The sequence below is a fragment of the Pogoniulus pusillus genome, chromosome Z (assembly GCF_015220805.1).
Source record: "Pogoniulus pusillus isolate bPogPus1 chromosome Z, bPogPus1.pri, whole genome shotgun sequence".
NCBI lineage: Eukaryota > Metazoa > Chordata > Aves > Piciformes > Lybiidae > Pogoniulus > Pogoniulus pusillus.
The window spans coordinates 87,588,978-87,614,860 of record NC_087309.1 but is presented as its reverse complement, the minus strand read 5'-3'; the positions used below and the strand labels follow the sequence as shown (position 1 = coordinate 87,614,860).

The 25,883-nt window shown below is 40.0% G+C and overlaps 1 protein-coding gene across 4 annotated transcripts in view; it reads left to right on the top strand.

Moving 5' to 3' along the window:
* Positions 1–25,883, top strand: part of SLC44A1 (solute carrier family 44 member 1) — a 79,957-nt gene that overhangs the window by 32,392 nt on the left and 21,682 nt on the right. For all 4 annotated transcript variants that reach the window (XR_010301412.1, XM_064140912.1, XM_064140913.1 and 1 more), the window contains exons 5-9: positions 14,437–14,530; positions 18,745–18,914; positions 20,609–20,698; positions 22,722–22,849; positions 23,711–23,897. Coding sequence is in view for 3 of the 4 variants with exons in the window: in XM_064140912.1 (XP_063996982.1) it covers positions 14,437–14,530; positions 18,745–18,914; positions 20,609–20,698; positions 22,722–22,849; positions 23,711–23,897 (669 nt within the window). In the remaining variant the exon portion in view is untranslated. The remainder of the gene's footprint in view (positions 1–14,436; positions 14,531–18,744; positions 18,915–20,608; positions 20,699–22,721; positions 22,850–23,710; positions 23,898–25,883) is intronic.

Genomic DNA, 25,883 nt, shown 5'->3' with positions numbered 1-25,883 from the left:
CTCTTTGCCTTATCACTACAAGCCCTTCTAAACAATCCTTCCCCAGCTGTGCTGTAGGTCTCCTTCAGACACTGAATGTAGTTAGAAGGTTTCCCTGGAGCCTTCTCTTCTCCGGGCTGAAAGCCCCAGTTCTTTCAGCCTGTCTTTGTAAGAGAGATGCTCCAACTCTCTGATCGTCTTTGTGCCTCTAAATGCCCCGGTGCAGGTCATTTGAGTACTTCTTGTTTTTTGATCACAGAAGGGTGATGTGTCCCTAGGACACTACTAGTGTTTTTTGGGCTTCCCACTGCATTGTGTCTGCACACTTGGGTGTCAGGAAGTTAACTATCCATATGGCATGCATATAGCTGCATAAACAGCTGTGCCAACACAGAGCCACAGGTGGTCTGAGAACAAAAACGTTCTTGTGTCGTCTTCTGTACACTATTGTCAAATACAAGCTTACAGTGAAAACAGACAGTATCTAGTTTTACCCCATGCTATATTTTCCTAAACTATTGCAGGACAGTTACTTATTTGTGTGGAGTCAAGGTTATTAGTATCAATGTTTAAGTATGTCTTGAAATAGTGAAATACAGCCATGCCTTATTTTACCACAAAGATGGTTTCTGTATTAATAAAACAAGTCATGTTATTTACTCTGCCTGAAATAGCGTCAGTAAAACCATCCTTTAAAGTACGCCAAACTCCAGTCTTCTAAAACAAGCTGTGCCATGTCTGCATATTTCTCCATCCTAACTGTATCTCCCTTAGTATTTTGGATTTTAAAACCTAAAGATAAAATTGTTTTAAAACTTAGTAACGCAGTCAATTTGTTTCAGTTTGCAGAAGCTTGGTCAGAAGTGTGAAACGTGTTAGACCAAAACGGAATTACCAAGTTCAATTCCTTATTTTCTTTATATGATATTGAGCTCATCAGAACCAAGTACTAAACTCAGTCGAGCTTCTCTTTTTCAGATGAACTCTGCAAGACTGAAATCACATCATTCAGAGAAATATTGTCATCCTTATAGTTGTGTTTCTGGCTTAAATTTTCACCACCCTGTGCAACTATCAAAAAAATGATGGCTTGCAGCAGATGAGCAGCTTAAGTTTTGATCACCCTAAATGTTGCATATGTAAAGTGGAAGTGTAGGTATGATTCAGTCTTGTAATACAGCAAGAAAAGTGAGTTAATACCAAAACTATAGTACTCATTATACAGAATAATTTTTCTGAGAGCCACTTTGTGGGTTTAGATTCAGCGATACTGGGGTTATGTTTGACAATCTGTTTCAAGTAACTGTGGACTCTGCTGTAAAAAGAATAAGGAAATCTGAAAACTTTGAACATAACTGCACAGAACTTAGTTGCAGTTTCTATTTTTGTGATGATATCGAGTTAGAACTTAGATTTCAGCTGTCAGATTCTGAAGATGGAGGGAAGATGTGTATTTCATGGGATGTTAGAGGTTGGAAGGGACCTTGAAAGATCACCTAGTCTAACCCCTCTGCCAGAACAGGATCATCTAGGGTAGGTCACAGAGGAATGCATCTAGGCAGGTTATGAATGTCTCCAGAGAAGGAGTCTCTGCAACCTCTCTGGCGAGCCCGTTCCAGTGCTTTGTCACCCTTACAGTGAAAATTTTTTTCCTTTTGTTCACATGGAACCTCTTGTGCTCCACCTTTCACCCACTGCCACTTGTCCTGTTGTTGGATATCACTGAGAAGAGCCTGGCTCCATCCTGCTGACATTCACCCTTCACTGACTTACAAATGTGAATGAAGTTACCTCTCAGTCTCCTCCAACCTAAGGAGACCCAGCTCCCTCAGGAAGGTGCTCCACTTCCTTAGTCATCTTTGTGACTCTGTGCTGGACTCTTTCAAGCAGTTCACTGAAGTCCTTCTTGAACTGAAGGACCCAGAGCTGGACACAACATTTCAGATGCAGCCTTGCTAGGGCAGAATGGGGGACGGGGGAAACATCCCTCCCTTGACCTATTAACCATATCTCTTCTAATACACTCCAGAATGGCTTGGCCACAAGAGCACATTGCTGACTCAGGTTAACTTTTCATAATACTGCCCCTAGTACTGACCTCTGAGGGATCTCACTATCTACAGGCCTCCAGCTGTCTCGTTGACCACAACTCTCTGACTTTTCCCCTTCAGTTAGTTCACAATCTACCTCATTATCTAATCAGCCTGAACACACTGCCTCAGTTTAGGTATGAGGATGGTGTTGGAGACAGTGTCAAATACTTTACTGATATCAAGATAAACCATATCTGCTCTACTATCATCTATCCACCTGGCTGTGTTCTCCTAAAGATTATATCAGGTTGATCAAACATGATTTCCCCATGGTAAAAGCTTGTTGGCTGCTGCTGCTGACCCTCTTGTCCTTGAAATGCTGAAGGACAATGCCAAGAATACGTTATTCCATCATCTTCCTGGAGCTAGAGCTGAGGTTGGCTGGTCTATAGTTACCTGGGTCTTCCTTCTTGCTCTTTCTGAAAACTGCAGTGACGTTCTTCCAGTCCTCAGGCACCTCTCCTGTTCCCCATGACTTATCAAAGATGATGGAGAGTGGCTTGATGACTTCCACCAGCTGTGCCAGCACCTGTGGGTGCATCCCATCAGGACTCAAGAATTTATGAATGTCTAGATGGCTTAATTGATCGTTAATACAGCCTTCATCAATCTTTATCCTGCCTTCCTTTGGGGCTTCAGGAATCTGGAGCTTCTGGAGACAGTTTCCAGTGGTATGGACAGAGACAATGAAGGCATTCAGTAACTTTGCTGCCTTTGTGTCCTCTGTCACCAAGTGATCTGCCTCATTCTGCAGTGGGCCTACATTGCCTCTAGTGTTAGTTTTCACTGCAGTGTATTTGAACAAGTCCTGTTGTTGTGTTTGTCTTCCCTTGGAAGGTTCAATTCCAAGGAGGCCTTAGTTCTCTTAGCTGCCCTCCTACATCCTCTGACAACAGTCTTGTACTCTTCCCAAGTGGCTAGCCCCTCCTTCCATGATCTGTAGCCTCTTCTGCCATGATCTATATCCTCTTCCACTTTACTTTGCCCATCAGTTTCCTGTTTAACCATGCAGGTCTCCTATCTCCTCTTCTCAACTTCCTACCCATTGGCATGCTGTGATCCTGAGTTTGAAAGAAGTGGTCCTTGAATGTTAGCCAGCTGTCTTGGACTCCATTACCTTCTAGTTCCTTGTCCCATGGGATTTCCCCTAGTGATTGCTTGAAGAGGCCAAAGTTGGCCCTGCTGAACTTCAGTATTTAATTTCCTGTGATTCGCAATACTGAATTTCCCCAGGGTTGCAACCTTTAATTACTACTCAACAAGAAAAACATCTTAATGTTTTAAATGTATAGGTAAATAATGTTCTGCTGAGCATTTGATGTCTATAACTACTTGAAGGGAGGCTGTAGCCAGGTGGGGGTTGATCTCTTCTTCCAGGCAACCAGCAACAGAGCAAGGGGACACAGTCTCAAGTTGTGCCGGGGAAGGTATAGGCTGGATGTTAGGAGGAAGTTCTTGCCAGAGAGAGTGATTGGCATTGGAATTGGCTGCCCAGGGAGGTGGTGGAGTTGCCTATCCCTGGAGGTGTTCAAGAGAAGACTGGATGAGGCACTAAGTGCTATGGTCTAGCTGATTGGACAGAGCTAGGTGTTAGGTTGGACTGGATGATCTTGGAGGTCTCTTCCGACCTGATCGATTCAATGATTCTATGATTTCTGAAAACTTCTACCCTTGTTTTAACCTGAAAATGGCAATGGTGCTGGACATCAGTTCTTTGTAGGTTGTTGCATGTGCTTTTGATGAGTTAGCCATTTTCACCTGGCTCATATGCCTGTCTCTGAAATCACCTTACCTGTCTATGTACCTTGAAATTCTTTCACAAATTGCTGCTTAAGAACCTCTCCATTCCACAGAAACCCTCTTTTGTGCTTCAGTTCATCAGGGTATGGTATAGTAAAATCAAATACAGTTGTTTGCTTGATTGGTTTGTTTTTTAAATCTAAACAGCTTTATCAATAGCTGTAACATATTAAAACATACTTCAGCATCCTTACATTGATTAAGGAGGTATGATCCTTCAGCTAACTCAGCACTTTTAGTTCCTTTCCCAAATTGTGGCAGGCACTTGATTGGCTACACACAACATAACAGAGCTGCCAACGCCTCAGATTCAGAGCAGTTGTGGCAGAGCTCTTACTTAATTGTGCAGTACAGTTTGTATTTTTTAATAGGCAAGATTATTAATAAGCATTTTGGACAGACAAAATGCTTGCCTAAGTCATGAAGATAATTTCATGATAAAGCAGCCTTTTGGCTTTCTGAGTCAGTAATGATGTACTTGCTATTCTGCTGTAATTTGTAGAAAGAATCTGATTTGGTGAATGGTGCTGCACCATTTCAGGACAGTAACTTTATTCCAACTCCTTCCCCGCTTGCTGTGCCACAGTCAGGTCTGACCTTTACAGTATCTTCCTATCTCAGAAGAGGGGTCTGTCCCTCACAAAGCTTGCCTGACTTTTAAGAAAACAAGAACATGTGTACCCTCAGAATAGTTGATACTCTGAACACTGGGAACCAGCTGGAAATTTTTACAAGAAGGGAGAAGAGGGGAAGGATACATATGGGCAGTTGACCAGTCAGATCTTCAGCCTGTGCAGAGATGCAGGTTTTTAAATACAGGCATGTTCTGGAGCACTTCCTGGAGGTGATGCAGAAAGGTGAAGTGCTGGCTGAGAATATTAGCAAGTATAATGCCATTCTCACAACAGACATGCTGGTAATCGAATTGTAGAGCTATGGTTTGGACGTAATTTGAGAGTGGTGTATGTTGTGAACTGGCTGCTGCTAACCTCCCCAGGATTTTATCACCCATTAGAACACCTCAGGCGGGGAGTACTTGGAATTCAATGCTTTTGATGCTTTTGGCACTTAAAAAAAAAGATGTAATATGGCTGAAAAATGTTTTTTCCCAGAAAAATGGTTTGTGCAAAACTTTATGTCCAAAACACATTGATTGGCTATTTTCAAGGGCCTGACAAAGTGTTTTGAAATGTCATTGAAGATGTAATTCATACATGGCTGCGCCAAATGAACAGTGAAATGCCATTATTAGAAAGAAACACTCAACTGGTGATGATAATTTCTGTTGTGATTAATTCACTTATAATTGGTAACTGTGGGAACTAATATTCCTGTCTTTTGTGTAAATGACTGCTTGCAGATTTAGGAACCTAATGTGAAAAGTTCTATTTCCTAACATGTTGGCAGGTATCTTAGCTGTCAGGATTTTGTAGCTGGCTTGGGCTTGCTGAGATCTGGGTGCACTTTGAGTCAGAGATAAGGCTACATTGTCTGCTGTGAACATTGACCTGAAAGAAATCAATAAAAGAAATCATTCTGGCTGACTTGTAGCTCTCTCTGAGGTGCGTGAAAGAACAATAGCTGTCTGCAGATAATAATATCTTCGTGTGCAGTAATCAGAGCGTATCTTTGTAGTTATTCTTGGTAATTTGTCATGGGTTTAGCCAATTGAATCTGCTGATGAGTATTCAATACCATGGGGCCATCATGCCAGTTCTAAAATGAAACTGTTGGCTGGAGCAAGATATCTTGGGGCATGTAGCTGGAACATGAGAGACTTCCTGCTTTTGATTGTTGCTTCCTGTTTCCAGTTTGAGGATGCTGGTCTTTTCTGCTGGGCTGCCTGCAGACTTAGGGGCTTCTGCTGCTGCTCCTGCTTTTGTTTTTCTGTGAAATAGCAACAGTGGTTGTATATTGTGTTGTTTCTGTTAGGTTCTTATCTCAATCCATGGGGCTTTTTGTTTCTTTCACTCTCTTGATCATAGACATGAGTCTTGTTTAGAACAGACTGAGCTAAACCAGGGCAGTGCTATTTTGGTACCCCAATATGCAGCATGAAAGGGTTGAGCTAATAAGTGAGATAACAGGAAGATTCAGTTAAGGCTTAACAAGGAAATTGTCTTTTGAAGAATGCTGCCCCAGTTCCCAGTGAAAAATTGCCCAGAAAGTGCAGAAGAACTGATACTGCTTCTGATCCTCCTAAGGGGAGCTTTGCAGCATTGTCACATGGCACAAGTGATTCCACTTAGAATTAGAGGGACCCTGTCCTCAGCAGAATGGAGGAGGACAGTTGGATTTATTAGACTGTGTGGATTCCGTGGCTTGGCAAGTTGAACCCATAAAGCTGTAGTAGATACAGGCACACAGTGTGCTCTGCCATCAAACCAAGAGGAGTGGAGCAGAGCCTATTGCTATTTGTGATGTGACAGGGGTCAACACAGCTGAGTGTGCTAGAAGCTAAGCATTGAAGTGCAGGCCACCATTTGCTTTCACTTGCAGGGATAGAAGAAGTCACTGGAATTGACTGTCTTAGTGGTGGAAACGCAGCCTCTCCATTTGAATTGATCATAGGCTGATCCAGACTGTACTGGAAACAGGGTGGAGCTTCAGAACATCTGCAGTAATAAATCCGATGTATGATGTATATTGTTCAGTGTTAATTGCTGCTGGGCATAACATAGATGGTATAGTGGAAAATGTCTAGCCAGTTGAATCTGCTCATATGTATTCAACAGCATGCTGATGTTATGCCAGATTTAAAATCAAAGTGCTGGTTGGAGCAAAGTATCATGGGGCTTGAAGTTCAGATTCTAACATGAGAGACTTCCTGCTTCTGATTGCTCTTTCTGGATTTCAATTTGGGGGTGTTGGCCTTTTCCACTCATCTGGCTGTGGGCTTGGATAGTGGGGTTTGTATTATAGCTGGCTGCTGCTTCTGCTTCTGCTGTTCTGTGAAATAGCTAAGGTAACTGTATGTTGTATTTACATTTCCATTAAACTCCCCTTATCTCAACTTTTTGAGATCGACCTGTGGGGATTTTTGTGTGTGTCATTCATTCTCAATTGTGGGCATGTATCTTGTTTAGAACAGACTGTATTAAACCAAGATGTACTTTCCTTAGAGCAAATACACCAATTGCTAACAGCTTTTGAAGTTTTTCTGATGCTCCTGTTCCCCACTGTGTACTTTGTTTATCGTCAAAATATGCTGGTTAAAACTCAGTCCTTTGCTCGTGATTTTTATACAGGTCTTTGGGAACCTGTGTATGTTGAGTGTCATTTTTTGAATGACTGGAATAAAAAGTACGCTTTGACTGGGTTTGAATTATGGAGTCATCCACCGCTGCTCTGTCTTGTTAGCAGAATGTGCTGTTAGGCTTCTCTTGTGTTGGAAGTGGATCGTCTAGTCAACATGAATTAATTGCAGCAGAAAGTGGCTGCACATGGAGTCCTCCAATAATGTTGTGTGTGTTATTGATTATGTTAATAAATCATTTGGAAAGGGGGAGGAACAGTGAGGTATAAATCTTGCTGCAGTTATTGAATTATTTAGAATTATAGGAAAAGAACAACAACTGATTTCAGTTGCAGTGGAATAAATGTTGAATGAAAAAGAATACCTGCAGAATGAAGAGGTGAGAAACAACCACTGTTGTGCACTTGAAATTTTACTTAAAATGGTTGTTGACAGTTGGGAAAGAGATTGTGAAGCTACTGAGCATAGTGAAGGTATTAGATGGCAGCATAGCACTGGTCTGAAAGTATAATGTTTATCACTTGTGAAAAGAGAAAAATAGGGACTTTATTTTCTGTAAACTCAAACTCCATTGGCATTGTAGAGTCTGTGTTCTGGTCCTTCCTTGACAAATTATTTTCCTAACTTTTTAAAAACTTATACATATGGATGCATATGAACTCATCTGTATATTCTCAGTGTGCACACATACTGAGAAAGGAAACAAAGATACTCACAGGTAAAACCTGAATGATTCTTCTGCCTGGAAAAGAGAAAACTTGTCAGGAAGAGCAAGTGTATTAAAAGAAAAAATAACTTAGAGAAAGCTAAGAAAAGTATTTCTTGATCTCATAATCTGAGTAACATAAGATTAGAAGTAAAGAAATCAAATTATTAGGCATAAAAGAGACAGATTTTTTTTCCCCCACAGTAGTTACTGTTAATTTACAATACTTAGTTCTGTGTAGATATTTTTAGATGCCAAAAGATAAACTTAGAATAGTAGCGTTTGCATATTTTAATAGTTAGTACTCAAGTGTATCCTTTACCTATGTAAGTGGTGGGGACCTAGAGATACAGTAGGGGAAAAATCAGCTACTGGACTAGGTGGATTTTTGATTAGGTTGCAAAATAGCTGGTTTTGTTTGGCATCACAAAGTACTTACAGGATGGCTAAGGGATCAGGCCCAGCCAGCATGGCTTTAGGAAGGGCAGGTCCTGCCTGACCAACCTGATCTTTTATGATCAGGTTACCCATCTGGTGAATGTGGACAAGGCTGTGGATGTAGTCTGCCTGGACTTCAGCAACATCTTGGACACCATCTGCCACAACAAGCTTCTGGCAAAGCTGGCAGCTCGTGGCTTGGATAAGTTCACTCTGATATGGGTCAAGAACTGTCTGGAGGGCTGGGCCCAGAGAGTGGTGGTGAATGGTGCCACATCCAGTTGGCAGCCAGTCATTAGTGGTGTCTCCCAAGGATCAGTGCTGGGCCCAGTCCTGTTCAATATCTTTATTGATGATCTGGACAAGGGGATTGAGTCCAGCATCAGTACGTTTGCAGGTGACACCAGGCTAGGAGCAGGTGTGGATCTGTTGGAGGGCAGGAGAGCCCTGCAGAGGGACCTGGACAGGCTGGATGGGTGGGCAGAGGCCAATGGGATGAGATTTAACAAGGCCAAGTGCAGGGCTCTGCACTTTGGTCACAGCAACTCCAAGCAGCACTACAGGCTGAGGACGGAGTGGCTGGAGAGCAGCCAGGCAGAAAGGGACCTGAGGGTACTGGCAGATAGTAGGCTGGACATGAGCCAGCAGTGTGGCCAGGTGATCCAGTGACATCCTGGCCTGTATCAGGAACAATGTGGCCAGTAGGTCAAGGGAGGTTATTCTTGCCCTGTACTCAGCACTGGTTAGGTCACACCTTGAGTGCTGTGTCCAGTTTGGGACCTCCTCAATTCAAGAGAGATGCAACAGAATAAGGGGACAGTCTCAAGTTGTGCTCGGGGAAGCATAGGCTGGATGTTAGGAGGAAGTTCCTCACAGAGAGTGATTTGCCATTGGAATGGGCTGCCCAGGGAGGTGGTGGAGTTGCCATTCCTGGAGGTGTTCAAGAAAAGCCTGAATGAGGCACTTAGTGCCATGGTCTAGTTGATTTGATAGGGCTGGGTGCTAGGTTGGACTGGTTGATCTTGGAGGTATATTCCAACCTGGTTTATTCTATTCTAAATGTGTGAGTTGAAGAATAGGTAAATTAGTTCTTCTCTCAACTTCCTGTACTATTGCTAAGAATGAGGGATAGAGAAAGGCATAGTCTGAGCTTTTGAATTACAACCTAAATTACATGAAAATGAATTCTGGCTAGGATTTTAACATTTATTTTGTTTTAATGTACAATTGGTTGTAACAGCAGTTGTGCTTAGCCATCTCAATAGTTCTTTCTGTGTCTGCTGTTTTGGAGACTTTTAAAGCTCTAATTGTTGGGGATTTGCACTGGATTTTTCTTGGGAACATTCCTGGGGACACTAGAAGATACTTCTTCAGTCCCCAAGCTGTAATTTCTCCTGCCCTCTGGCAGTCGCCTTTTTAGACAAGTAATAGTATGTCTCTCTGCAAGAACTACAAGTTTAGATACATACGATCCTTAATTTGCTTTATAAAACCACACACTGTGCTTCTGGAAGGCACCAGTGGACAGATCTAGGGAATGAACCTTATTTTCTTCACTAAGAATAATAAATCTGTCATATTAATCAGAAGTCCTGACCACTAAGTGGACTATCTTTTCCCATCTTAAAGCATTGCTATTTTTTCTAGGCTCTATTAAGGCTCAGAAATTAGATTTGTGCCTGTCATATTCCTGTATTACTAGATTTGTGTATGGTCATCTGAATCCTTGTTAGGCCTTTTGGCTCTGTTCCTGCACCATTCGCGAAAGGCATACCTGCAATGTTTAGCTGTGTGCAGCCTTCTGATGCTTCCACATTGACTGCTACTGCTCATCGATGGCTATGTTTTCTCACTCTTTTCCAGCTCTGGTGCTAATTTCTGCGCAGCTAAATGCTACTTCATTCCAAGATAAAGCATCAGATGTGAATGTGTCTGCTTCTGGAATACTTTTGTTCTGAAAAAACCTTGCCGGCAAATAGGAAATTTATACAAGGCTAGGCTTTGTGCATTCTCAGTGCTTGTGTTCTGAGTAGAATTATTTCCTGTAGTTATGGGCAGGGTGTGTTATCTTTGGCAGATGAAGAATGAATGAAGACTAGTCAGTGTCTGTGTATTACTTTTCATGACAGCTTGAATCTTTTTCTCCTTGGCTGGAGTTTGTGAAGAGAGGGTGGTCTTATTACTCCCCATCAGCACTCTACTCTTTTTCTAAGGTCCTGTAGCGTTTGTTCTCCTACTGGCAGAAGTCAACAATGGATAGCAATTTATCTCCTTCTGTGGAAGAAGTGCTTGGCATCCTGCCTGTTCTGTAGCTTTTGGCTGTGGATTTTGCAGCAGAATTCCTTACAGATACATGAGCCAGCATCTTAAGCTACCACTTGTATATGACATGTTGCTGACCTGAATATGCTAGCATAATCTGCGATTATTGCTGGTGATATGATTCACATTGACAGTTTTGGGATGATAAAGTTCGACAGATATATTTGAGGCAAGATCTGGAGTGTAAAAAGTAGAAAAGAGTCAAGAAGGACGTCTCTGTTAGAGTCTAGGACTCTTGTCCTTCCTGAAAACCAGTTATCTCCACTTCTTGTCAATATTCAGCTGTCAGTACTTCTAGCTTGAATTGTATGGGTTGATCAAACATAATCATCTCCAAGTCATATATTCACAATGTTAGCTATATTTTATTTGATGATACTCATAAAACACATGGAATCCAAGAGGAGTTATCACTGAGCTGAAAGTAGAGAGGCTAGTAGTGCATTTAACAGTCTCATTCCTGCTATGGTTTATATACTTTTCTGTATCTGTGATGACCTGGAATTTGGTTCTTGTGTTACATTACTGGTGGACTAACAGGATGTTGCTTGAGGAGACAAAATACTTAAAATGGAATAAAATGTTGAGGTTTTTAACTATAATCTGTGATTCATGATATGGTCTTTTAGAAGTCAATTACATCATGTGTGTGCACAGTATGTGTAGCATCAGTCAGACTCTGGACTGTGAGACCATATATGGAAGATTATAAATTACCTTATCAAAACAGTAGTTTGTAATCTCTATCTGTCCTTTGCCATGTGTCTATGAGAAGGGGCATTCAGATGTTCTTGGTTATGCAATTTAGTTTTACATAGTCCTGTGAGGAGCAGAGAATTCAACTTGATCCTTATGGGTTGCTTCCAGCTTGAGTTACTCTCTTATTTGGTGGCAACTGCTTGGAGCCATGCCTCGCTTCAGTAGAACATGCTCCTAACATCCTAAGTAAACTGTTCTGTTCCTGATACTGAAGCTATCCCAAGTATCTCCGTGTAGTTCTCTATTTTCTGCTGAAATCATTGACTCTGAATGTGAGTCTGAACGTTCAGGCCTGAAAGTACTTATTTTAATTCCTACTAACAATGATGGCAGATGGGGAAGCACTACTGGGCAGCTCAGAATGGGATCCAGAACTCCTGTAATACTTTCCACCACTGTTGTTCTTTCAGGCAGTACTAATATCAGTGTTGTTCTGTATGGGCTAGTCCTCTTGGCAGATGATTTAGGAAGTTCTACTAGTTACCACTTTGTAAACTCTGATAGTCGTGCTGACGTAGCAGGGGTTTTGTGCATTTGTTTACACCACAGCAAATGCTGGAAGGAAAGCTGCACTGGAGCTCTGATTTCCAAAGGTAGCTTTGAACTTTCTATTTACTTGTTGCTGTGGAAAGCAGGAGATTGTGTCTTGTTCCGTGTACTACATCCTCTGAGTGCACAAGACCTTTAACAGTTTGTTTGATCCCCTACCGTTGTCCTGGCTTTCTATACTACCTTTATGTAATTTGTATTAACTGTACTCATTTTAGGAATGCCAGAGCTCTTCAGCTAATCCAAGACTAGCCAAAACAGAAACAAGGCTTTTAAAGGTAATGCTTGGCTGTTGGTCCTAGGGTTATGTGTCCTGGGTTAACACAGCCCACTCCCACAAGCCCACCTTCCCCAAATAGGAGGAAAAGCAACACAAAAAATAATAAAAATAAATCCTCTGGGCAGAAATAAGGAGTTTAATAAGATGCTATGGTGCAGAATTACCTTAGCATAGCAAAAGCAGAAGCAGCAGCAGAAGGCAGCAATATGACAACTCCCCTACCTGCCAGGCCTGCAATCAGCCCAGTGGGAAACACCAGTGCCCTGAAACAGGAAACTGGAAGCAGCAACCAGAAACAGAAAGTCTCTTGTCTTACAACTTAAAGCGCTGTGATACTTTGCTCTCGCCAGCACTTTTGTTTGATCTGGCACGACGTCAGCATGATAACAGAATATTCATCTACAGATCCAACTCAACCCATGACAGTTAGGTTAAGCTTAAGAGGAAAGTTTGTCTTTTAAAATACTTCACTTTAGTCATGGCCCTCAAATACTGTAGCAGCTGGAGCAACTCTGTTAATGTAAAAGAAACCGTGGAATAGAAGCAGTGTTGTGTCTTCAGGATACTCTTGTGTAGGTGAAAGCACCCCGGAGAGCACTGTGGGACAAGTAACCCTGTGTGTCCATCAGTAGCCCAGAAACTGTTGCAGTAAATAGTTTAGAAATATTTTTCTGCAAGATTATATGTTGGGATCCCAAAGCCAGTCCCTGTGGGGCAGTTTGGTGTTACTCACCTATTTCTCTGGAAGAAATAGGTACATTGCTGTAGGAAGGAAAGGGTGTCTTTCTTAAATTATTTATTTATTTGGAGAAATGTGTTCTCTGAATTCTTCTCACAATTTACAAGTGATAATAATTTAGGAATAATAGTAGTGTCTTGGGTAAAATAACTGTCACAGCCAAGTAGGTGATTTGAATTCTTTAAACTTTCATAGGTCTTGCTAACTCAAACAGTAGTATCAGAATAAGATGTTTTACCTGTACCTTCTCTTTGCACAAATCTGTTTCTTCGATGACCTGCTCCCAAAAGGCTAATTCGTCGAAGTGATGTTTAATTAGTTTTCCAGAGACTGAAAGGAATAACCTGTCAGCTGCCCTCTGTCTTCTTTGAGTCTGTACATAGAAGATGACTTTTCATAGAGGTAGCAGTGTGGCAAAGAAAACAAGATCTTTGCAAATAGTATTTTGTGCGACTTCTACAGATAATAACTGTGGTGTCACTCAGGCCAAGATAAGGCTGTTTGTCAGAAGTCAGGGTTTAATTTGGGCAGAGGTGTGTATGTATTATCCAGTTTGTAGAACTTTGCTACAAAGTACTACTACTGGAGGGGAGACTTTGACAATGGAAAGAAACCTACATATTTATAAAGGTGATGAAGTTGCCTGTACTTGATTATATAGGCAGAAAGGACACTAAAGGCTGTGGATTCAGAGACTTTACACTGGGGAGTGAAATCAACCTGTTGGGACACAATCTTGGGAAGAAACTCCTCTCTGGATAGGCAACTTGTACTGTTAGAGTACTTTCTCACTTCTTCCTGCATTTTCTGAGAGACTGCTGCTCCAATCTGATTCCTGGCAGCATTGGCTTGGATGTCAATGTTTTAAATATAGACAAATGGAAAGAGATCTGTCCAGGTAATATGCCTCTATCGTACAAGTGTGAGAGACTAAGGAAGCCTTCAGTTATTTTAGAGTTTTGTTGTAGGCAACTTGTTTTTTATTGTGCCAAACCAATTTGTTTATGGTTGTTTCATTAAAAGTTTTGGATAGCTAATACATAGCTTGTGCTGTTTTTCAGCCAAATTTCTAACTTAATCAATTTCCTTTTTTCCTATCCCTGGAGTTTATAGACTGGTTGTATTTTAAAACCAGAAGAAAAAATAGAGAAACACTTGAATGTTTTCTTTCAGTAATGAATGTTTTCTTATGCAATACTCATGCTCTGAAAATAAAGAAAAAGCATGCTCAAGTTGCAGGGGAGAGTCACTTCAAAATGCTTTTTTGTTCTTCTTTCTACTGCATTGTGAATTTGCTTATTCTACTCAAATACACAAATGTTGGAAGACCTAAAGCTAGATGAAGTCATTGTTAGCCTGAAGCCTGTGGTGGACTTGATTCACTGTTCAATTACAGAAGGAACTGTAGCATAATTTTGTGGTAATAATGTGAGAAGCTGCAAGTTTAATGCTATTTTCAAAGAACAGGAATATTTAATTTTTTTCCAATCTTTTTTTTTTCTTCCCTCTCAACAGGATCCACTCTGTGTAGCTATGAACTAACACCTTCAGAATACACCACAGACCCAAGAGCTGCCAAGTTGTGTCCTAAATACCCTGTTCCAGAGAGGTAATATTTACACCTTGTCTCATTGGGGTGGTAGGAGCAGAGATATTTGTTCGTGACAGTTCTTTGGAAAATATGCAAGACAGATTTGTTCTGTCATATAGGTGGATGTCTTAGTGTATTATTGCCACAGTTTTAAAAAGACTGTAAAAGCAACTCTTGAAGAAAAATGAGGAATATGCCAGGATGTATTACTGAGAATGTTGAGCTGGTATCTTCAAGTTCTGTTCTATCTCTGTAAACTGACACCGCTAAGTATCAACCGTTTCACTGTCTTTCACCCTATAGCCATCTGCCTGTCAGCAATGCAGATCGGAGACAGTTATGAAGCAGTTTGGTTCCTTGGGAAGAAAAAGGCTGTATTGAGATGCAGTGCTCACTTCTTATACTTCACTTCAGCAATTTAGCAAATTGCTTCATTTTCTATTCTTTCAGTCCCAAAATGACTGATACAAGGATGTTCAAGTACCAAAAAAAAAAGAGGGCTGTTTTACAAACAGGGCCATTTGAGTTTGTTTTTTTCAGATGTTATATTTATACTGTTATTAGGCTATATTGTAGTGTGGAAAAAATTCATACCCCATCAACACGGCTAGCTGTGCTGCTTGGAACCGTGGAGATGAGCATTGTTGAGAAAAGATGTGCATTTACTTGCTGCTGTGCACATTCTTTTGTCAATAATTCTGCTCACTTAAAAAGAATCATCTATTTTCTCAAAGTTTAGCTTCTCAGACATACTCAGACTGCTGAGTCTTTTCCTAGGCAGAGTTTTCTGTTATTTTAATTGATAATTTTGTCAGTCTTAAAACCTCTGGTTTGAGTCTCCCTTGTCTTCATTGTAACCTCTCCAGTCAACAATTTTATTACGTGGTAGTGACAATAAGGAGCAGCTGGAATATTAACTTAAAAAAAAATCTCCACAGCAGGGTAATATTCCATGCAGCTAACCAGCTGTTATAGCTGTAACACAAAATCAGATTAAAACTTCAGTGCCACCTTGCATGCTGGAAAAGCTTGTTAGTCCTAATTTTTGCCAAAATTACGTTGACTTTTCTCACTATATTATTAAATCTGAATGAGTATGGCTTAGTAAGAGAACAGAAAGCTAGAATGGTATGTCAGAGCTCTAATGATACTATGCACATTTCCTCAGCTACCTCAAGAGTTACTCTTCAGCAGCTATTGTATGGATGGAGTATTTCCAATTCTTTATTTGACAAAAATGAAATGTAAAATATACGAGTATTTCTGAGATTAAAAAGTCTGACCTTAATGCTCTAAGACAAAGCAGGGACAATGTTTTACTTATAAGCCACTCTGGTTTTCAGATTTTTATAGTTAAATTATATGACTAAATTAGTGTAATGTGGCGAGGAAACAGAATCCTGTGAAGACAATTGAAAGCCCAATGTCCTGTAGACTGAGGCATTCAGTGAGAGCATACCTGCCATTCATGTTCTCAGGCTTGACCTGTCAGAGGTATGAACTTATATCCATTAGGCCCATGGGCTGGAGGTAGCTAATGCTGTGAGGACTGTCTCTTGGTGTTTTGTTTGATAGCCATGCTTTTTTTCATGCACTTCAGATGAGGCTTCATATTTCAGCGGACTCTGATCCTCCAGTTTCAAGGCATTATGTCCAATTTTGACACAGCAGTGCAGTCTAGCAATGCAGCCAGTGATATATGTTTCTTCTGGAAACCATGCCTAGTATATGTCAGCCTCAGCAGAGCATAATTTCGCTGTTTAGAGGATTCCAGAGGAAAATCTATCCAGGTTTTCTCTGGAGCATTTATGTATCAACCAACTGTGCAGAGCTGTGCCAAGGGGCTGCCCTCTAGAGGTCCAAAAGCAGCTAACAGCGGTGACGTTCAAGCCAAGATCCACACACAACAGGCTTCTGTACATTTCCACCTGCAGTAGTAAGAAAAAGCAGTCATGTGAAATTTACTAACTGAACAATCAGATCTCTTAACTTCATTTGAATAATACTTTAGAAATACAATTTTTAACACCATCATTTACTGACTTGGACAGTACTCATGATTCAGCATCACTTTATTCTCAAAAACTTGTAATTCCATTCCAGTATGTAATACACGAAGTTATAATCAAGAAGCCATATAAAATGTCACAAGTCACAGAATATATCTATTATTGTGGAGTTTTTTTCTATGAAGTAAGACATCTTACCTCACCTACTCCTCCAGTGAGACCCACTGAAACAGCAGCATATCTGAAAGGTGGATTCTCAAGAGCCCTATTTACTCATTAAACCTTGTAGGAACCACTAACCAGATTTTTTTATTAATTACAACAAAGTTAGAAATGAATTATTGCACATGAAAATAGGTAATTTAAAATGTGTAGTGAAATTGCCTAAGGGATGTTAGATGAGTAATATAAACTGTGGTGCACAAAAACCATGTTCTTCTCTGTTGGATTGTATTTTGGATGCTATTTTAATCCGATTAGTTCTCCTTTTCAAAACAGATACTTTCATATTTGGATGCAGGAGCAACAGTCCTTAGCCTACTCCCAGCTCAGAATTTGAGCTTTGTTACTGATACTGGCAACTTCTAAATGCTCTAGGTTTTCTGCAAAGCTGGAGCAGTTAGCAATTAAATAAACATCTCAAATTCCAGTCTATTCCAGTATAACTGCTTATAATGAACTGCAGTATGCTTCATATTCCAAAACAGGCTGTTGCATAAGAGGCTGAGGGGGTACATGGGCTGCCTTTTAAATAGAGCAGCCACCATTATGGGTTTAATTTGTTTTTTAACAACTGTGACTATTCACAGTTACTTTGCTGTGCTTAACTGCTGTCTCCTTCACTACCCAAAAGCAGACCATCAATATGAACATTTCCAGATGCATTTATCTGCTCAGCACAGTAAATTTAAGTGTTTAATCTTAATCTTCAAGCACTTCAAACAAAACCCTATAAGCCACTAATTACATAGATATGACAAATGATTAAAATTCCTCCCAAATTCTGCACAGAGCAATTACACACTAATGGTTTCTAGCATGCTGTATTTTTTCCAGCAAAAACTTGGTTCATAGAAGGAGTGTGCCATAGAAGTGAGGCTGCTGGTTTACTCACTACATGTTTAAAATGGCAGAAATTGGGGAAGGCATGGGCTCAACAAATAGTTACCAAGTACAGAAAATTGCGGGGGTTTAGGTCATTGCAGAAATGAGGAAACCACAAAAGATGATGTGCATTGCTGCTGCAGTCTCTGAAATCTTTTAAATATGGAAAATTGGGCAGAGTGAAACAATTACAAAGGTTAGAAGAAAAGACTGGCTATATGAAAGGCTTTTCTTCCATCAGATTGAGTTATAGGAAGGCACACGTGTCTGAAGTGTAATTGGGAAGATTGGCCGAAAGATGTAATAGGCCACTTCAAAATCTAACCTGGTTTCTGAGCTACTTAATGTGAAGCATTTGAAAAACAAAATGGCACACTTTTCAAGTCAACTTTTTCCTCTTTTGTATCTTCCTCTGTTGGATGTGATAGCATGTTCTGCTGAGCATTCTGCAAAGTTTGAAGCATAGCATCAGTATTTTTAAGGAGGACACTTCCTAAACAGTTGAGGAGTAGTGAAACAACAGAGGCACCTCTGCCCGTTTTGCAAAGAATGTAGTGCACAGTTTTAAAGATAATGGAAATAAGCACTTCCTCAGTGTGAGCACAAGTTTCTTACGGGGAAAAACTAAGAATAAATATAATGGTTTTGCTTGGCAGCAGTTACATAAGTGCTGATGTCTTTTAGCATAAAAATGCATGCTTGCAAGGAGATTGTTCTCATTCTGGGATTTCTTTTGCTGCAAATATGGGCCAGCATTCCACTCTAACATGAGTGAAAGGCTTTGTTTTAGTTGCTGGTACACCACTTGGCACTTGAATGAAAGGTGTTTCAGGCGAAATAGATATTTTATGAGCCTTACTGTTTAAGGGTGGGAGGGTAATAATTTCCTACTGGACTGTGCACTCCAGCCTTACAGGGTTACTTGTAAGAACTGCATCACTTCCCATTGTGATCATCCTCATTCCAGCAGCACGTGTACATTCAACACATGGTTTCTGGTTGTGATGTTACGAGGGTGGAATGGTTGCATCTATTCACTTTTCATTTCTGTGTTGATGTGGCATTTATATTAAGTAGGAGTAATTTTTTTTTCTGATTTTTTTTTTCTTGTGTCACCAGTGCACCTATTCCATTCTTCCATCGCTGTGCTCCTGTGAACATTTCCTGCTATGCCAAGTTTGCAGAGGCCCTGATCACCTTTGTCAGTGACAGTAGTGTCTTACACAGGCTGATTAGTGGAGTTATGACCAGCAAAGAGATTATAATGGGACTTTGCTTGTTATCACTAGGTAATTGTTTTTCTCATTACTAGCTATTTCTTAGTACTGCATTAGGAGCTTGTTAACACCCTCTAACCCAAATATGAGCAAAATATATGTATGATAGCAATAAGGCCTTATAAAATGATTCAGACTGCTGCTCTTTTAAAATTTTATTTAACAGCTGATAAATTGTTCAGAAGCAATATACACATGCATTCCTTTTTCTTTTCCCCCCTCTTCCACTAGTTATGTCATTGAGGATGTGTGGCTGTTACTGAGCCAGTGTTATTTTTGTTGTAGTTAACACAGCATCCCCATTCTCCTAATTTCTGTGCTAGTATTCCCCATTTCTAATACCATCTTCTGCTAACCCAAGTTCAGACAAACCCTTTATAATTAAAAAAAAAGTCAGAGTGAGAAATGCACAACAGCACACTCTCCTAGAATTTAGAGGCTTTTGTTTGTTTCATTTAACATACTTGTGCAGGGATATGAGAACTTTCAGAGGAAAACAAAAAACTTGGGTGCCTGTTTGTGGTATTGTATGTTACCTCCTTCTTTCCTTTCCCCAAAATTTAAAAACTTAAGGTCTTTAAAATCTTAGCTTTGTCAGAAGACCTTAGAATTCCCAGCAGTATAGAGGTGCTGAATCATATTTACAGTTGTAAAATGCCTCTGTGCTATGGTAATAAATTGTACTACACTGAAGTGGTGTTTCAACAAAATCTTGTGAACTAAGGTGAAGTGCTGCTCACATACATAAATTACTTTCCTAATGACTCTGATGTACTCTTGTGACGTATAAAATCTGAAATCTAAAATGAGAGGCTACAGATATTAGCCATGTGTATGAGCAGAGTGTTGTTTAGAAAGAAACACTGCAAAACTGTACCAGATAAAGAAAGCTTTTAGTTTTAGTCTGCCTTTATGGTTCCAAAAGAGAGTGGTCAGCTGGTTAGCAGAGCTACTGTTCAGTTAGAATCAGAAGTTTGAGTGCAGAATTTGGCATACAGCTAATTTTAACAGTATTTTTTATAGCCAGAATTTATTTGTTTTTTAAACAACAGCTAACATTGTGTACTTCAGGAAGCCACGTTTCAGTGGGTTTCATGTAACTGCTGTATGCAAATACATACATGCATAAACATGCACGTGTGTTTACACCACTCACTAAATCTTAGCTGACAGAGATTGTAGAGGTCTGTTTTAACATGCAGTTCCTGAATGGTAGTGGAACTAAATGAATTCATTTTGGGAATGATGTCTTAAGTTTTTTACTTGTTACTGACATGACATTTTGGAATAAACAGACATCACATTATCTGCACTTGTTTGACAAGCATATTTGAGTGCAAGTTCTACTCTGGTCCTCAGAAGGTGTGCTTATGTTACCAGACTCTGGAGTACTGTCATGTCCTGTTGTCCGTTTTGTCATTGTCTAAATACATCTCTGTCTGTGTGCACACATTATGTCTTGTATTTAATGTATCATTTAAATGTATTTATACACTCTTTGTTTCGATCAACAGTATCAAAGCAGAAATTACAGAGGTGCCAAATTTTCTTAACTGTCTGTGCAGTGAGTTTGTAAGCCCCAGAAAAGAAGTCTCTGTCTAAAAAATTCTCTTGGAAAGCAGTTATGTTATTGCAGTGGGAGAATGAGGAAGTCTGTTTCTACTTGAAATAATTGCTCTGCTTATTTTATTTTTCTTCTTTTGCAGTGCTGTCCATGATTCTGATGGTTATAATCAGGTACATTTCAAGAGTACTTGTCTGGATTTTAACAATTCTTGTCATTCTGGGATCACTTGGTAAGTTTCTGAATGCACACTTCTAATCTTTGTGCTCTGTGTTCTACACACTGCACATATCTTGGGCTATGCATTTTCCTCTAGCTTTCCCTTGAATCCCTTGCAATTCCATACCACCATTCCATCCCTTGCAAAATACCATACCACCTTTGTAATTGCAGTCCTCTTTTAGAGAGCAAGTTGCTTCTTAAGAGACTTTCTGCACACCCTGCTTGGCTGACAAGCTTACTGTCAGTGTAGCCTACTAGAGCCCACATAATCAATACAGGATGTTCCTCACAGCACTTGTAGCACAGCCCTACACGTTCCTTGCTTCTTAATTGACCTTCCAAACATGTTAGCAAGGCAGCTAGGCTGAGTGTGTTTGACGTCTGTACCTAAGCATTGTGGAATCAAAGGGTAGTTGTTATTTAAGCACATCGGGGGACCTCAGGACAAAGATTTGTCCATGCAACCGTGGAATGCTTATCGCCACTTTCAGTTCTGTGAGGAACTCTCTAAGTGTATCTGTGATCTGTTCTTAAGGAGAGGACATAAAGATGCTTTTCTAGCATTTCTAAATCCTTGTATTTCTGTATGACTCAGTCTTGCATGACCTCTGTCACATATGAGATGCAGCCAGCTGTGCCATCTTGGAAATGGCCAGAGATCATGTCATCCAGAATTATACAGCTTGCATCAAAGTAGCCTTACTTTATCACATTAACCTTTACATTTGTAAACCCAAAGTTTTCTATTATTGGTACTTACTAGCTAAGCCAAAATTTATGAGCAGATGACTGTAGGCAAGGAACAAAAATAGAATAATTAAATTAGGAAGCATTAGCAGTGTAATTCTTGTAATTCATGCTCTCAAAGGATGGAAGAAATCAGCAGACCAACTGCATTTTTTTCAGGATCACTGGTCTCAGGACCACAGGAAAGCCAAAAATAGATTACTTATTTTCATTCTCTTCAAAATCTGAGCAACTATAGTCAGTGACAGATTTGAATGACTTATTTTGCTGCCATCTGTTATTACGTTCTAAAAAATCACATCCATTATGCAGGCTGAACAGGAACATGTCATACACATACTGCTTACTCTCTGTTGAGTTTGTTTAGGACATGCCAGGAGAGCATCCTCTGTTTTAGACCTGAGTGGAGTACCTTCAGCAAAGACTTGTGCTCTCTAGATGACTTTATGTGGCTGATTCAGAGATAACAACAGAACAGAGAAGACTACTCAGTGAGAGGGAAAAAAAAAGTTTATCAAAGGGGAGAGGTTATTTCCCTGAGGGAATGGAGTCCTATATTTGTGAGAAGTTTTACTTTGGAAAGATAGCTAGCATAGAAGGATATTCTGGCTGTAAGGCTAAGACTTTGAAACAGAGAATAGAAGAAAGTACCTTGTATTATACTGGCCTTTTCTGCCTTTCACTGCTGTTTTTTCCCATGCCCAAAAGACGTCTGAAGGAAATGTAGCTCTAGGACACCAATATGTGGTGCATGTTTTCAGCAACAGAGCTATTACTTCTCTCCTTAGTTAATCTTCCCAAGACTTGAAGGCTCCTTTTTTTCCTCCTGTAATTTTGCATCCTAATACAAAGGTCCCTCTCTGTTTCATGTCCTAAATTCTTACATCCCTACTCTATAGAAATACATACATCCTACCATATAACTCTTCATTCTTCTTTGTGTTCCTGTATTACCTGTCTACAAGGAGCTGTGATCTTCATTGTTCAGGCTCCCCATGGACTACTTCTTTTATGCATTTCACCCTAAACCACAAAAAGCTGGTGGTAAAGGGGTGAGGCTGTGAAAAGAGTATATCCACTTGAGAAAAGAGCAACGGAAGAGAACTAAACACTTCTCTGAAGTTCCTGCTAGGTTAAACATTCATGCTTTTCAGTATTCTGTACCAGACTGGACTTAAAAAGAAGAAATTATTTAGTTTTCTGATACTATGTAGCATGACTGTGTCACAGAAAACCATCATCTTTCATTTATCTCCTTTCTTTTCCTCTCTCTCTCTAAAACATAGGTGGTACAGGAGTCCTGTGGTGGCTGTATGCAAAGCAACGAGTATCTGTTGGTGTCGTTGAGACTCAAATAGCCAAAGACAATCTTCAGGCTCTCCTGGTCTATGCCATTTCAGCCACAGTCTTCACGGTATGCCATGCTAATGACTGCCTTATGTTTGTGTTCCGTCTGCCTGGTGATCTCTACATTTTTACTCAAGTGAAAGGTTTATATTGCAGACATCCTTGAGGAATTTATTTCTAATGTAAGCTCTGTTACAGAATGGGTTGATTTTTTAATTTTATTTTTTTTTAGCTCGTAGGCATTGTTCTCTAATATCTGGTTTTGAGTCAGGATAGAGTTCATAAGTCTGAACTATGAAACCTCTACTGTGAAATGTTCACATTCTTCCAAGAGTAGGCACAATACTGGCCTCATATAATTTCACTTTAGGATTTTTTTTACCTCTTAATCCAGTCCTTAGACCAGTTCTACTTCTGAAATTGGTTGTTCCCGAACTACTTCCATTTACAGAAGATTCGTTGTCAACTGAAGTACTGACACCAGTTACTGAACTGATTTTTATCTTCTTTAGGCCTTGCTGATCTTTTCTGAGTCACTGACTACTTCTAAAACTTCACAGTGTTTGACTAACTTCCATGACAAGACCACCACACCATACTCAACTATAAATATTAAATAGTGTTCTTTGTTAAATCGTGCTGGCTGGTTTGTAAAATATAACTGAGGATAGAATTTCTTCTGCTCTCATCAGTTTGAGGCTGCTGCTGATTCCAAATCCGTGACTATGAGACAGGAATTCCCCAAAAACACAATTTGGAAAGTGATTTCTCACCAAAAAAAACTCATTGAGGTTAGAGATCTTGTGATCCTGCGGATGGAGAATGTATTCATTTGGTGTGTTTTTTTCATGTCTAGCTAACTGTGAGAAATAACAGGTTGCTTATTTTTCAGTTCTTTAAAATATGATTTTGAAATTCCTCTCTCCAGGTTATCCTGTTCTTAATCATGTTAATTATGCGCAAACGAGTAGCTCTCACCATTGCGTTGTTCCACGTGGCTGGCAAGGTCTTCATCCACCTGCCGCTGCTAGTCTTCCAGCCCTTTTGGACATTCTTTGTGCTTGTCCTCTTCTGGGCATACTGGATCACAGTGCTGCTTTTTCTTGGTACTACAGGTAAGAGCTACTAGTTGGGTTTTTTTTTTTTTTGTTGTTGGGTTTTTTGTTTGTTTTTTTAATAAATTCCACTCTTTTTTGTATATTATCAGGCAGAGTTAGTTAAAAAGCTTGTGGCCATCCATAGAAAAAAAAATCCCACATACTGTGCTTGTGTTCTGGTCTGCTGTAGTGACTTCAGAACACTTGTCTGAAGGAAGTTGTGTGTTTATCAGTCTGCATGCCCGCTGTGTTGCTTGGTGCCTTTGGCTGGCTTTTATATTTGATGCAAATCGGTATGCTGCAAACCACGAGGCTCCATTAATAAGACTGCTGTCACAGCTTTTTGAGTAATTCACTCTAATTTTACACAGAGAGGTTAAAACCAGCCTAATCTTGCAGCTAATCTTAAAAGTTATTGTATCGTGGCCAGCACTCACACAGGTGAAGGCATAGTAATGAAAGACCTCTTGCATAAAATTAGTATTTCCCAAAATGTAAATATACTGGAATTAGTTTTCAGTGTTCATAACTTAGGTGCCAAATTTTCCAAGATGATTGGTGAGCTCACTGTCTTCTGAAAACAGTCAATATACTCTCAACTTCTATGAAGAGAGTGGAGAATGAGAGCTTTGTTTGTATTCAAGGTCTGACAAGACTGTCTAGAATTAGTTGATCCTGTAGGTCCATATCTTAGTTACTTTAACAGAGAGACCTAGCAACTGCTTTTACAAAATCAATAACATCTGTGTTATGCTATAAGAAACTATATTCAGTAGGACCATCATTCATTGTGAAAACCTTAGAATTTTGAAATATATTGTTTACTGCCAATCTAAATGTAGCAGTGTTTGAGGTCAGAGAGCTATTTCAGGATAATACAAGAGAAGTATTTTTCATAGCCTGGACTCTGAGCAGGAGATTGTGACAGTAGAATTTTTACGTTCCTGTTCTCATTGTTGAAGTTTTCAGTTTTCATTACATGCTCTGCTTTGTGCAGAAAAATCTTCACTTCTGTAAATGAGTTAAGACTCAGTCCTGTGTTTCATTCTTTGAGTTTAAGACCACTGCACAGGAACAGTATTTGTGGCAGAATTGATTCTTTATTTTATTGACAAAACTCCTCCTTTGGCCTTGATTCTGCTGAGACTTTTAGCTTTTAAAATGCTTTTAGCTATATTGAGTGCTTTCATTTGGTGCTTTCAGCTTTACATGCACTCAGTATCTTCACTGATACCAGTTAAACAAAACCTTTGTGTGAACAGGGCCAGATCTTTCAAATCCAGACAAGAATAACTGTCTATGAGAAGACACCTACAATTAGAAAGAGCTTGTTCATTAAACCCAAAATAACTTCAATAGTTCCATTATTCACAAGAAAATAATGTTTATATTAGAAGGTGGAGAAGGTGTTACCAGAGCTTAGCCTAATCAGTGTTTTATACACATGATGTTATTTTGGTACACTTCACTGAATCTCATCAGCCATTCATGAAGCACTTTTATAGAATGAAGCATCTCAATGTGGATTAGTGTGCTAAAATAATGCTTATCTGAGGAGAATTATGCCACAATTCTGTTTGCTGTCAGTCTCAACTATGGTGGTCTTCTGGATGAAGAGAGAAATAATAAAATATTCTTGAGGCATCTGGCAGAGATCTCACAGTTGCTGGCCCTTGTTCTTGTGGTTTACTTCAGGTTGCCCAACTTCTGCTGGAAATATCACTGCAGAGGGGCAGCAGTCTCAGAGGTTCCAAGAGTGTGTGGAGGATAACTTCCCAATACACCTGGTGAGGGAACTAACTAGGGGAGGATTTTGTGAGTGGTTGGGGAGCATCTTGAGCACAGTAGTCATGAAATGATAGTTCTCAGTTGTTGGAAGAGTAAAGAGGGATTTCAGTAGAATGATCACCTTGGCCTGTTTCGGAGACTTGGCGGGCAGTGTCTCTTGGGAGGTAGTTGTGAAAGGCTAAGGAGTCCAGGAAGCCTGGACATTCTTTAAGAAGG